Here is a 14,567-nt window from a genome sequence, read left to right on the forward strand (position 1 = left end):
TAATAAGAGACTAGTCTATCTAAGCTTAGAAGTATAGAAGTTTAAGATTTACTCAGCAGATTAGTAAAGAGTGCTGTCAGTTTGATTGCAATTTAAAATTATTTAAAAATGTGTATATGACTAGAATACATTTGAAAAGATATATACCAAATATTAGTAATATGTATTTCGGAGAAAATAAATATAGTTGGTTGCATTTTTTTTCTTTTCTGTATTTTCTATTTTCTCTGACATAAAGTAGACAATTTGTGCCAAAAATATTTCCCAGTTTTGTTCAGGATCAAAACCTTTAAAAATCTGTATATGCTGCCCACTAAGATTTTTGTTTAGATTTTTGATTCTTATATTTATATGTGGGACTAATTTATAGCATTTAATGTTGTCTTACCTGATGTTGGAACTAAAAAATATGTTTACATACTAAGTGGCATATCTCATCAATTTTGTTTTGAAACAAAGATGACAGTTATCACCTCTCATAGCAAATGAATGGCAGAACTGGGGCTTCTGAAATCCAAACTTCTTCCTGTAGCCATTCCAATCACAAAAAATTAATAACTGCTATGAAAGTACAAAGAAACCAGAGGTATGAAAATGACAAAACTACTGAGGAAAAGTGTTTATTTCTTAAAAATCTGGTCTAAATGTCTAGCAAATCCACCTGGGCTAGGTTATTGTTTCTTTGTCTCTAAAACATTACATGGAAGGCGATTTTCACGTTATATTTAACCGATGAAATCCTAAATTCTGAAGTGTAATGGCTAAGAATAGCTAATACAGAATGTATGCCAGTACATGGTGCAGGGGTTAAAGATGCAGCCTCTGGAACCCTACTGCTTGTATTCAAGCCCCACTTCTACAGCCCACTAGCTAAATAACCCTTGGCAAGTGATTCCATTTATCTTTGTCTCAACTGCTTCATCTATAAAATGGCAATGACTGAAGTATCCAAGATGCTGTGAGGATTAAATGAGTTACTGCATGCAAAGCACTTACAGCTGTGTTTTAACACAGAGCTTAGCCCTCAATGAATGTTAACTACTCATATAAGTACTATGTACTGCGGCAAAGAGCTCTGCAATGCATTGCTTCCTTTATCTTACAACCTAGATCCTTTCTTTATTACAACAACCATGGAAGATAGGTGTTTCCCAGCCTTCAAAGATTGAGGAGACTGAGGCTCAGAGCTTACCTTATTCACATAGTTAGCTGATGACTGAGTGGGATGTAAGCCCAGGACTGAGTCAGTCAACAGCTATGCTCTACGACTCAGTTCTACTTACTTTTAAAAATCTATTCAACGAACGTCATAGTATACTCTAAATGCAAAATAAAGCTCACCAAAGAGAAGGAAACATGCCAAAGAGCCACTGAATAAAACGTATAAAAGAAAACTGTGGAGGAAAGTAATTAAACCTTAAGTTGAAGCTTTAATTATGTGTAGTTACTTACCATGTAATAGCCTGGCAGGAGCTTCTGAAGGAACTCTGCTTCTTTATGCTGAACTGTTTTGATGATAAATTCATCATCACTGGTCACAAAAAACAAGGATCCACTGGCTCCAGGGTTAGACAGCTCTATTAGAGGTTCACTGCATATGGAATACTACAAGAGCAAATAAATAAATAGTAAAAATACATTTAATGTGTATGATGCATACAAGGAAGAAAAATCATAGCGTTACATATTTTGGCCATGTTAAAATAGGAAGCGCTCTCCAAGAGCTTTAAAAGGAGACTCCAGGTATGCTAAGAAGGCTCTTTTGAGATTTCTAAACATTTACTTGATCCATTTACCTTAATAATTCTACGATGGGAAATAACATGCCCTCCTCCACCCCCAGTATGACAGAATCACAATCACCATATTTGTCCAATGAGACAACTCCAACAGTGGTATTGACCAAGGTGCTTTGTTTCCAACAAGTGCCCATAGAATAACAACAGAAGGTGTGATCCACACTGTGTATTTGTCACTTGGCACCAACACCTATTCTCTTCTCACTATTTACTCTCCCAAGGGAGGTCATCCACTCATGGTTTCAACAAGGAAATGACTCTAAACTCTGAATCTCCAGCTCAGATCTCTCTCTAGGGATCCAGACCTGTATGCCTAACTTTGGTTATACCAGAAACACTGCACATGTAACAAGTTCAAAAGCAAGTTCATCTCAGGCCTGTGGTTAGCCCTTGTGGTGACTTTGTAGTAATTAGAAAGAGGGAACTCTTTTTCCTGGCAGATGCAGCTCTGGACCAGATACAGGTTGGTGAACAGATGAAGGAATGGATTCCAGTCTTCATTCCTTCACCTTAGCCAGGTGTTCTTGGGCAGTGCACACCCTGTACAACTATACATGGTGACTCTAGATCATCTGCCTCCTCTCCCACCCTCCTTCTTCTCCCCTTTTCCTCTATCTTAGATAATGGAAGCATCATTCATTTTGCTCCCCAAACCAGAAACTTGGGCATCCTCTTTGATGCCTCACATTTCTTCACCTTCCATATCCAGACTATTGATAATATCTGCCCCCTTCATGGCATCTCTTTTTCCAATACCCGAAGTTCAGTGGTTTCATCGTTTCATGCCTTGATTACTATGGCAAGCTCCACCTGTTCTGAACTATCCATTCTTGACCCCCCTGTGCATTCTCCACCAGGAGACCAGAGATCTTTCTAAATTGCATAGCCTTCCACGCCTTCACACCTTTCAATGGGTTCCACTGTTTACAAAGAAGAGAATACCCAAGTTTCTTAAGAGAGCATTTGAGTTCATGAATGATGGAGTCCTGCTCTCCAGCCTTCTCTCTCATCACTTCCCTCCTCAAACGCTACCTGTAAACACAGAGAACTATCTCTCATTTTCTTAAGTGTGCCACACACTCTTGGCTTTTGCATTTTCCTCTATCGGAAGCAACCTCCATGCTACCTTTACCTGGTTGACTACCACTGAATAAAACTTATTCTAAAAAAACCCCTTATTTTCTTGAGAATAGAAACTAGACTAGCATTATATTATAACAGAGTATTTTTGGTAGAATGAGTATGCACTTATATACTTGACATACCAGTTTTAACATATACTCGGCTTGCTGATTCTTCATGAAAACCCTCAGGATGATTTGGTTAATTTCACATATGATTCTAGTTGCATGCCAGAAATGCATCATTCATGTGTTCATTCAACATTTAAAAAGTATCTACTGAGCATCTGTCTGTACTGTCCCAGGCACTCAGGAAGCTTATATTTTAGTAGGAGAAAACAGTCAACAAACAAGTAAATAACTTATACATCAGAATGTGCCAAGTGCTGTTGAGAAAAAGGAAGCATGGAAAGGGGGGCAGGGAGTACCAGCAATGATGAGGACGGGGTGGTCACTAAAAGCATTATCTGGAAGGTGGCATTTGAGGAGAGGCCTGGGGGTATTTGGGGAAAGGGTATTCCAGGCAGAGGGAAGGGCAAATGCTAAGGTCTTGAGACCTGGAGAGTTCAAGGCACAGCAAGGAGGCCATGGCTGAAGCAGAGGGAGCAGGGAGGAGAGCTGAAAGGGAAGAAGCCAGAAGGGTTGGGTGGACCCGACACACAGGGAGCCATAGGCCATGGTATGGACTTTGGCCCTTTCTCTAGGGGAGCTGAAAGCCATTGCAGCATCTGGAGCAGAGGACCATTCCATCTGCTGTGCTGAGAGCCCACAGTAGGTGGACAAAAGGAAGACACAGTGAGGAGGTTGTTACAGTGACTTTGGCCTTCAGTGTCTGCTGGACAGCGCTTGCCCTGGAAAACTCTCCCTGGTTCTGTGAATCCAGATCAACTGCTTCCTGGCACTGAACGTTCTCATCACACAAGTTACCACAAAATACCTTAATTGCCTATTTAGTTATTCCAAGTTCCCATGAGATTGTAAAACTCTATGAGGGCAGAAACTATGACTATCTTATACTCTGATACAGTTCAGGACCTGTGCCTTGTACACAGAAGGAACTCAATAAATTTCTGTCAAATAAATGACTGAAATTTACCAACAACTGAAGGGCTGTAAGTCTCACCAAGAAGTGCCCAAAACCAGCAGAACAGTCAATTTTGGGTTAATGAGCTTAGTGTTTATTAGCTAATAAATTCCCATTATTGACTAGAGAAACATTAGGGGCAGGGAAAAAGGTAAGGAAGCTACGGTGTGAGATCAGACGAGCCCCGGTGAGAAGCAAAAGCAGGGATGTAAGGAACTGTACTTTGAGGATGGAGGCATCTGAAAACACCAGGGCTGAACATCCTCCAAAGCATTTTATCTGGGCTTGTGAATATTTAAGTCCTCATCACAGAAAAATCTGAGAGGAAGTGAGGAACAAAAGGAAGGAGGGAGGAGAAGAAACAGAGAAACTGGGAGAAGAATGATTAAAAGGAAGTTTCTAGATGTTACCTTTTAAATTATCCTGCTTTGGCAGCACCGTGGGTAAGGGAAACAAAATTCACCAGGAAAAGAAAGAAGCAAGAGTTTGCTGCCTTCCTAAGTGACACTGGCAACTTCCATCTGCTACCTCCTTCTTTTTCCTCTAGCCTTGCTTCCTGAAGCTCTCTTGCTAAGCAGCAATGCAGCCTAAGCCCTTATGAATGAGTTGAGGATAAGAGAGGAAAACAAAAATAGTCATCATACTGCACACAGGATGCCATAAAAGCCAAGAAGAAGCAGAGGCACCTTCTCTGCTGTGTGCAGAGTCCACGTGGAAGGAAAGGCCCGGGACTTGGAATCGACTGATGTTTCTAAAATCATGACTCTGTCAGTAGCCAGTTCTGTGACCCTGAGTGAGGAACTTAGCATCTTGGAGTCTTAGGAACCTCACCTCTAAAATAAAGATGGTAATATCTACCTAACAGCACCTCAAAGTTTTAAAAACCAATGCTTTTGAAACCCCTGGCAGAGTGACCACTTAGTCATTGCTATTACCATTTTTCATTACATGATCATACACACAGCTGGAGAGCCAGCAGTGCCCTAGGATGTACTGAGGGTTTCAGCCTAAGTCCCACGACAACAGGGCTACCCAAAGGTACACTAAGATATTCTTGGTGAAGCAAGAAAAGAGATGGGTCGGGGGTGACAAGATAAGTTAGGGGTTTGGGATTAACATATACACACTACTATACGTAAAATTGATAAACAACAAGAACCTACTGTATAGCACAGGGAACTCTACTCAATATCTTGTAATACCTACAATGGAAAAGAATCTGAAAAAGAATGTGTTTGTGTATAACAAATACACACACACACACACACGCACACATATAACTGAATCACTTTGCTGTACACTTGAAACTAACATGACATTGTGAATTAACTATAATTCAATTAGAAAATAAATTAATTTTAAAAAAAGAAAGAAAAAAGCTGGGTCTTCTGTATAATCATGAATTTGAGACCCTGGAAAATAAAGGTGTGGATCCCATTCTCATAAAAAGTGAAGGCAGACCCCAGACTCTCTTTAGGATTCTGATTTTTTGTTCCATGGGGTTTGAATTTCTGGCACAGAACCTTCTTATGGATAGGAGTAAATGTTGTGAAAGTACAAAAACAGCAAAGAATGCAGAAATTAGGGGCTTCAAATAGAGAAATTAGGGGGTGATCCAGGAAGAGCTGTCTAGGGAAAACTGGATTCAGACGTGAACATCTGCTTCCAATTAAAGTCTCAAATTCTTCTACAAGCAGTAACACAATCTGGACCTATTTCATTGGTTACTTAATTGCCAAATAGTCCTTTATTATGTAATTTATAAATGAATAAGAATGGAGAAATCAGTTGTTTTGACCTATTTTAATAACCATTTTGGGGTCACTCCTAGCACAGCATCAGTCTGCAATAAACTAGCATTATGACGCTGAACACCTGGGACTATTACCATTATCACCTCTAATTCTATGGTTTTCCACCCTGCAACTTGGTTACCATGTTCTCTGCTAAGCAATCTTCTCTGAAATGTTGCCTTTTCAGAGCAAATACAGAGGAGCTATGGGAACATTTTAATTAGCCATGATCAACAAGCCCCTGTGTGCACGCCTGGGTTGATGCACCTTCCCAGCTCTCTCATCTGCGCAAGCTGTTCCAATGTGTTCCTTCCCTGCCTTCTATTTCCTGCAGGGCCTCCCTATGTACCCACTGGAAAGAATGCAAAGTACAACCCAGCTGGGCCCTGCCAAGGCAAATTAACGTTGTAAACTCGCACAGTGAGGTGGAGATCATTTTTCCTGCCATTTCTTACCCTCGACAGTGTCAAATATTCACCCCGCTCTCTTTCTTATGGGTGTTGGTGAGCCTGAAAAATATCATATAAATCACCCTGGATATGGGAATACCCAGGCACCTGGTAAAGAAGGAAATGAACCAAAGGCCTGTTGCCCAAGCAGAAATGGGAAAAAAATGCTCTGGGGCCCCTTGGCCTTCCCCTGGGAGGCATTTATTTAGGAACAAATAAGGAATAAGGAGCATTTGCATTGCTGTGCGGTGCACGTGGACATACCTTCACCACACTGTCTTACATCCAAATTATGCACGTTTCAACATGAACTTGTACTTAGCATGCACATGGTGAGTTTTAATGGTACTGAGAATGTAATCAGAGTAATTCAGCCTGAAATCCAGATGCAACAGCATAAGACTAAGTAGAAATACAAACATATCGCAGAGATCCAATATCAAATCTACCAATAGTTACCAATCCCTTCATAAAGTTACCCTCTCCTTTCCTCTCCCATGTAGATCAGTATATCTTCAAAAATTTGGGTTTAGATAACCCCAGTTTGATAGATGCCAGCATGCATTTGTGATCTGCACCGTATCCTTTTTTTTTTCTTCTCACAGTTTTTCGGGGGACGTTTTATTTCATTTTTCTGTGCTTTTTTGGGCTTAACTCTTTGAAAATGTGCTTTGTTAGGGGTCTTTTACCTCTTTGGCTGTATTCTTCAGAATGGATAACCACAGTTCATAGTTTGATGGCTAGGGAGTGGTCACCTTGAGACCACATCTAGTAAGAGGTCTGAGACTTAGTGGTTGGGAAGCATGAGGCCAACTGGTGGAGGGAAAGAGCACCAGGGAAGGAGATGAGACCACTGTTTGGGCCTGGGCTCTGCCTCCACTCCCCAACGTGGGTAACCTTGGGCACCTCCCTTCACCAGCTTCAGATTCCTCATCTACAATGAAGAGTTGGGTTAAAAAGTCTCTGAGTTTCCACCTGACTCTCTGTAGCATGTTGTGTCCGGCAAAAGACCCCTTCCTCATCTACCACACTCCAGATGACTGGGTGGGCTCCTCAGATGTAGTAGTTTAGAGTGAGCTTCCAGAAGCTCCAAGACCAGTAAGGTGAGCTGCCTTGGTCCTGGGCTGTGGGTGGCCCCAGACATTGGGGACCAGGCGGCCATGTTTAGCTAGAGGCCCACTGCCCTTGTTCTGTTTCTTGCAGGTCCCGGAGATGCGTCCGGTTATTGAACTGTGTGTACAATTAATAAGGGAGGTGGAAAACGCAATCGAACAAAAGCACACTTATCTGTCTGATCCCATCTTTTTTTCCCCCCTAACTTTTCATTATGGAAAATTTCAAACATACACGAAAGTAAAGAGAACTAATTAATATTATGTGTGAATTGACACACGTGTCTATCTTCTGGCTTCAACAGCTATCAACTCATGGTCAACCCTGTTTCCTTTACACCCTCAACCATTGCCCTGGCTGCTTCCCTCAGATTCTTTTGAAGCAAATCGCAGACATCAAATCATTTCTCCCACAGATATTTCAGTATGTGTCTCTAAAAGACAAGGATTCCTCTTTTAAAACAGAACCACAATACCATCATCCCACCAATAAAACCCCAAAAACTTCAACATAATCAAATATCTAGTCAGTCTTGACATTTCACCAATTTCTTATAATTAAAAAAAACAAAAACAAAAACAAAGAAACCACAAAACACACAACTGGTTATTTAAATTATCTAGCCCTGTCTTTCTAATTTTCCTGATCACAACCTTCCCCGCCTGCTATACTGGACCACTCAAAGTCCTTCGAAATATTTAATGCACTTGCATCTCTGGTCTGACAGTGCTAACACTGCTCCCCACCCTTATACCCTGTCCCAACATCTTTCCCTTTTTCCCACCTACTCAAATCCCTTGCAATTTTTAAGTCACAGTTAAACTACGCCATGCCCATAAGAAGCCCCCCTAATCATCAATCCAACAGAGAGAGACCTCTCCCTCCTTTGAAATCCTGGAGTATTTATTGTTTTGCTTCCGTCTTTTTATTTACTGCCTGGTAGAATTAGTTGTTTTCCCACATAAGTCATCATTCCAATTGGATTCTAAGTTCTCTGTGTGTCATGACTTATAATTTTTTGAATCTCTCCATAATTATTAGCAAAGTATATTAGTTACAGTCGGTATTCAAAGTACCCAGTGATCAATTAACTACCTCTTGCCAGGTACACGAAGGAGGACTTTTGCTTTGAGAAGCCATCAGCTTGGTCTCCCCCGCTCCTTTGTAAATACTCTGACCTCATTATGAAGGTAACTTTTCCAGCTTAAAGGCTCATTAGGAAACTGTATAAGCTGTGTGAGTTGTTGCTCAGAAAAATGCCTTCCCCAAGGAGAGAAATCTTGTGAGAAAGACTGAGTAAGAGAATGGGCTTCCCAGCCTGCAGGTCAGTGGCCATAGGAACACTAAAGGAAGACCTACTCAGGGTAGACAGCCATCTCATCACACTGATTGAATCTGTGTTATGAAATGCAAGTCTAGTGGCGTCTCCTTGGCCGGCAGAAGCTCAAGGTAAGTCAGAAGAGAATCCATTAACTGGTAACATATGGCAGAAGATGAGGTATCAATCTTGCTTTCAATAACATAAAATCAAGACCCCACTGGGTTCTCCAAACATGTTTCGTGAATGACAGTGACCCTCAGTAATTACAGAATGGCCAGAAACTAAAGGATCTTCTCTAAGGTACACCCCACCTCCCAATCCTGCAAATGTGTGTGTTTGTGTTGTACTTGAGTGGTTGGGAGGGCAGGGTTGGTAATGCTGGGTAGAGTCTCTCCATCAAAGAGGTGTGGTGAGGCAGAGAGCAACATAGCCATTCTGACAGGTGTGAGGTGATAGCTCATTGCGGTTTTGATTTGCATCTCTCTGATGATTAGTGATACTGAGCATCTTTTCATGTGCCTGTTGGCCATCTGTATGTCTTTTTTGGAAAAATGTCTATTCAGATCCTCTGCCCATTTTTTAATTGGGTTGTTTATTTATTTATTTTTGATGTTGAGCTGTATGAGTGTACATTTAAGGGCAGCAGGGTACCCAAGGACTTTCTACTCAGTTCTCACGCTCTGTGAAGACTTATTAATGTGCCTTGAGGAACCAGTATTCTCTCATTCATCAGGCAGAAGTCATGTTATTTTCTTAGGGCCCAGCTAAATTCGTGGGTTTTCATCAGCGCAGAACAGAATCAGCTCTGAATTTAACCATTTATACCTACCCAAATTATAAGATACAGTTTAAATACTCTCTGTTAACAAGTAACACATGTTGCTGTACTTCCTCTGCAAAGGATTATTCTAGGATCTGGCTCAAGTCTTATTAAGATCGTTCAGAATGGAATGAACAATAACTATTTGATGGTATCCTTCCTAAAGCTTCTTGAAAACCAATTTTCAAGAGCCCCAGGGTGTTAACAGTGATCAAATTATGAGATAAACCATTTTTTCTCTTGAAACAGAAAGAAAGCTACTGGCTTCTTGAACAGGAATAAGGTAGAACTCTGAGGTCACATCAGACATTCTCACAATAAGGCGGCTGTGTTTGTACCCACTGTGTGCAAGGAGGCAGACAGGGAGAAGAGGCAGGCCTAAGGATAATACATGTTCTGGTACCAAACAAAAACACCTTTAGAAAGAGCCGGCATGAAGAGCTGTTGAGAATAAAACTATCCAGCTGCTTTAAAATCATATTCAAATTGTAGGTCAAGGTGAAAATGGCCGTGGGCCAAGGCAGGTTTGAGACGAATGGTATGAATAAGTCAATTAAAATAGGAAGGCTTTCATACAGAATCCAATCAGCAAAATTCACAGGAGTCTTTATAACTAATTATAATATATCTGTTAGAATAATTATCTGAAGTAGCAACCGATACCCCACTTATTTAAATATCAATTACCATAGCAGATTTTGTAGCTATCAGGTAAAAGCTGCAGAGTCAAACTACATTTCCTGAAGCTAAATTTATAATCCTTATGAAACTTGAAACTTTTACTATGCTCCAGAGCTTTGTAAAATAAGAGACACAAGCCACTTGTCACTGTTGCTATGAGAAAAATGTTGACGTCACACATTTCTGGAGAAGGAAGGAAAACGATAGGTTCTTACCAAGTAATCATCAGGCTTGATACCAAAAAGTTCTCTGAAATATCGGAATGCTAGTGGAGCATATGTCTTAAATCTGAAGTCTGGGTAGTGATGTGCTGGGGTCAGATTGCTCCCTTCACTGCAGTTAAAATGTTAAAAAGAAAAAAAAAGAGAGAGAGAGAGAGAAAGAACATCAGCAAAGACAGTTTTGACTTCAAATTCTAGCTCTATTAGTCCTGTGCCAATTTCCCCTCTAGGAAAACATCCCTTGATACTGGGTCTCTCTAAGCTCATGTCACAAAGGCCAGTGGGCATCAGGTAAAAACAGATGCTAACGCAGCAAGGGCCACTCCAAGCAGGCATCCCTTGCCAATCACAGTGTGTCTTTAGCCTGAAAATTCATCATCCCCCTCTGCCTCCTTCCTGGGAAAATCTCTCCATTTTCCCCAATGAAACCACGGTTGTAATGCTTTAGGTATAAGATCCAGGGCTTAGTGTTTGGAGCAATGGCAAAAATTTTTTTGGCCATGAATTTTGAATGTTGGATAAACATTTTAAACTAGGAATAAGTAAAATAACTTAGAAAATATCTCACCAACACAGAGAACCATCACAGTGGAAATAGATGGGTCCTGAATCTGAACTCTTTCTTACATCCGTAGTTACAGGAAAAAGACCTTAGATATTTTACGGATTTTAAAACCTGATTTCCATTCCCATATATAACATTATCTTTTTTTCCCTCTTCTGGGTTCACCTTTGAAAATTTTTGTGCAAAATTTATGATATATAAAAGGTATAAAGAAATCAGTGAATACTCATGAACCTAAAATGCTGCTTAAGAATATTATTCATACAGTTGAATTGCCTTCTGTACTTTTTACTGATCATATACCCTTCCTTCTCCTCAGAGGCATCCACTACCCTGAATTTTGATGTTTATGATGTTTACCATTCATTTTATTCTTTGACTACATATATTTCACATGACATCAGAAAAGTCACATAATCTTTCATTGTAAGAAATTAGAACAATGCAGTAGAATAATATACTTTTATGTAGAGGTTCAGGATCTCTTTTTACCACATTCTAGGTGGGGCACTGAAGGCTGATTTTCATGGACGTTACACAAATCAACTGTGCAAATAAAAAGGCTTTTAGCACACAACAAGCACTTGGAATCTACTACAATTTAAGTTTGCTGAGGTCAGTCAGAATTTTGTATCAGCACCTAACACATGGTAGACGATAAGTATTTCTTGAGTGAAAAAATGAGTTTTCAAGATAATGCTAATTCAGTAAAGTTGATTCTTAGCTGAAGCTTAGGTTCAAAAGTCAACATATAAAGTCAAAATCACCATAGTCAAAGATCATCCTTGATCTGTTCAATGTATCCAGTGTGGCCAGGTTTTCCCCTGCATGGTTACAGATGACTGTTCCTTTTGGTGAGTTCCAGAGGAAGTAGTTGGCTTGTGTTGTTAGGGGCCATCCTCTTATAATAAATCTTATCTGGAAAGGCCAGGACTGCACTCAGGCAGCAGCAAGGCACACACAGGAGGGGCGTGACACAGAAACGGAGGCTGCCTGGAAGAAGAGCTCATGTATGGAAGAGCCCCCATATCACCTGCTTACTTAAATGGCTATTGTTGCCCTACGTAAGTACAGCTGAATATTCATAATGCTTGTATGACACCCAGGTATGGTATTCAAACATTTCCTCATTCCATATTTTGGGATTTATAAGGAGACATGCACTCAGTTACAGCTCTTATGGGATTGCCAAAAGGAATGATTTTGGAACTTATATGAATATAACTTGAAAACATGCGCTATGTAGACATAAGAGGTAAAAGCAGAGGTTCAAAATGACCTCTGACATCCTTCTTCACTGTTGCAAGCAAGTAAAAATAATCACAATGCCCTGGGTTCTGAAGCAGGCTATCTTCAGTGGGTTAAGCGTGTTGCCAATTTTTTAATTTGTTCCACTCTGTTTTCTCCTTTCAATCTCATGCAAAGCAATTCATTCCATTACAGCAGATCACCTTCAACATTCAAGAGTAAAATAAAACACCCGTTCCACTTACATGGAATTATTCTTTAAATGATTTATTTCCATGCAGTTGGGGGGCCCAAGATTTTATTAGAGAGGATACAGTATTTTTTATTATCATTTTCATTTTTGGTTACTCTGAGCTTCTTGAGTTGTTCACCTTTCCCTGAAGCAAGTATTAATTACAATAGTTTTCCTTGGATTCACATCTCCCTGACTACTGTGGTTTATTCAGCAATGGTGTAAAAAGGATAGTGTTAGGTTTCCTTGGCGATGAGACAGGCAGACACATGCGCGCATGCACGCACGCACGCACGCACACACACACACACACACACACACACAGAGAACATCTCTGGTTAGAGAAAGGGAACATTCGTTTCTTTAGGTATCCACCCTGACACAGCTCGTATTAAAAGCCACTGCGCATCACTAAAAATGAGAAAAAAAAAAACTGAATCTAGCTAGCTTTGGGCCACATTAAGATACAGAGAATGGTATGGGTCAACTGTGAGACAGGCTTGCCTGTATGGGGTCATCAATAAATTGTATTTGTATAAATGGAGATGATGAAAAGGGGGCAGGGATAATACTTAACACAGGCATTATAGAAAGTGGCAATTTCTTCACAGCATAATTAACATATATTAATAATTAACTGCTGAGGTTATACAATCTTGAACCTCTCCATTTGCCTGAATGGAGAGGAACATTCCCTAATAGTGGATCATAAGACATCGCCACTTTTTTTCTCATAGTATGTTTTAGCTTATGAATTCTGCTTTCCTTTGACAAACATTAAGACTTTGCATTCTGTTAAATCATACTGGACACCCTGTATGGGAGTTAAGATGCTCCTAACTCCCTGTAGTCCAGGGAGACCTGGGTTCCAGTTCCATCTCTGCCATTTACAAGCTGTGCTCTCTGAGGCCTGGTACTGAGCCTCTAGAAATAACATGGCAAAGTGGATGGAAATGTGAAAGGCCATGCACCTGGCAAGTGGGGAGCCCTCAGTGCGTCTGGATGATTAAGGCTGTGTGGTGACGGGAGACAGCCCAGGGTTGGACACGTCACGTGGAGAATGAAGTGACTAACTGGCTTAAAAAAAGGGAAAAAGAAAGCGACAAAATGAGAAAATATTTGCAACTCATATCACAAAGAGCTAATCTCCCAATACAAAGAGCTCCAAAATACAGCAAAGAAAAAGACCCAAAAGTTATATATGTAAAAAAAAATAGCCAAGGGTATAATCAGGCACTTCACAGAAATGGAAGTATAGGTGACTTACGCATATGAAAAGATGTTCAACCTCATTTATAATAGAATAAATGCAAATTAACGGTCACCGAGATATCATTTTCTCTCTCAGATGGGTAAAAATTTAAAACTTGGATATAGCTCAAGGGAGACTGGCACCCTGAGACACTATTAGTGGGAAAGTAAATTGATACTTTTCCTTTGGAGGACATTTTCACAAGCCCTGTCAAAATGACAAATGTACATAACTCTTGATTCAGCAGATGCATGGCTATAATTTACAGTACAGATAAACTACTGTTTGTACAAAATGACATGTTTGTACCTGGTTATTCATTATAGCACTGTTTGTAAGGACAAAGGATTGGAAGCAACTTAGATGTCTCTCAGAAGGGAACCAGTCAACTTAATTATGGTTCAGCCACACACTGGAATACAATGCAGCTATTAAAAAAGAACGAGGAGGCTTATGTACTGACGTGGTGAGATCTGAGACAGATTAACTGAAAGAAGCTTGATGCAGAATACCGTGTATGGCGTGCCACCATTTGCATACAAAAGCAAAAAATATATCTTTGGCATGTATCTGCCCAAAAAATCCTTGAAGGATATACAGACCCCAAGTAACAGTGATCACTAGAGTTAGACAGGTAATAAAGGCACAGGAATGAAAGGGACACTTTTCACAGTATTTCTTCTAAAAGCATCATGAGGATTAAGCCTTCTACATATTACCATTTACAACATTAAAAATTTTTTTTAAAGTTGGGGTAAAAGCCATAACCCCAAAACAAAGCTCTGCACACTGGGTACCACACAGCAGAAGGGTTTCCTTCTGCTTATTAAGCTGCTCCAGTGAGTAACAAATACCAACTCGGCATGAA

General features: G+C 40.2%; 1 protein-coding gene across 6 annotated transcripts in view; it reads right to left on the minus strand.

The window, feature by feature from the left end:
* PIP5K1B (phosphatidylinositol-4-phosphate 5-kinase type 1 beta) overlaps nt 1-14,567 on the minus strand; it is a 571,896-nt gene that overhangs the window by 206,931 nt on the left and 350,398 nt on the right. For all 6 annotated transcript variants that reach the window (XM_061200361.1, XM_061200362.1, XM_061200360.1 and 3 more), the window contains 2 exons: nt 10,397-10,514; nt 1,453-1,605 (listed from right to left, as the gene is read on the minus strand). In XM_061200361.1, the coding sequence (XP_061056344.1) occupies nt 1,453-1,605; nt 10,397-10,514 (271 nt within the window). The remainder of the gene's footprint in view (nt 1-1,452; nt 1,606-10,396; nt 10,515-14,567) is intronic.

This window comes from Eubalaena glacialis, chromosome 9 (genome assembly GCF_028564815.1).
Source record: "Eubalaena glacialis isolate mEubGla1 chromosome 9, mEubGla1.1.hap2.+ XY, whole genome shotgun sequence".
NCBI classification, from domain to species: Eukaryota; Metazoa; Chordata; class Mammalia; order Artiodactyla; family Balaenidae; genus Eubalaena; species Eubalaena glacialis.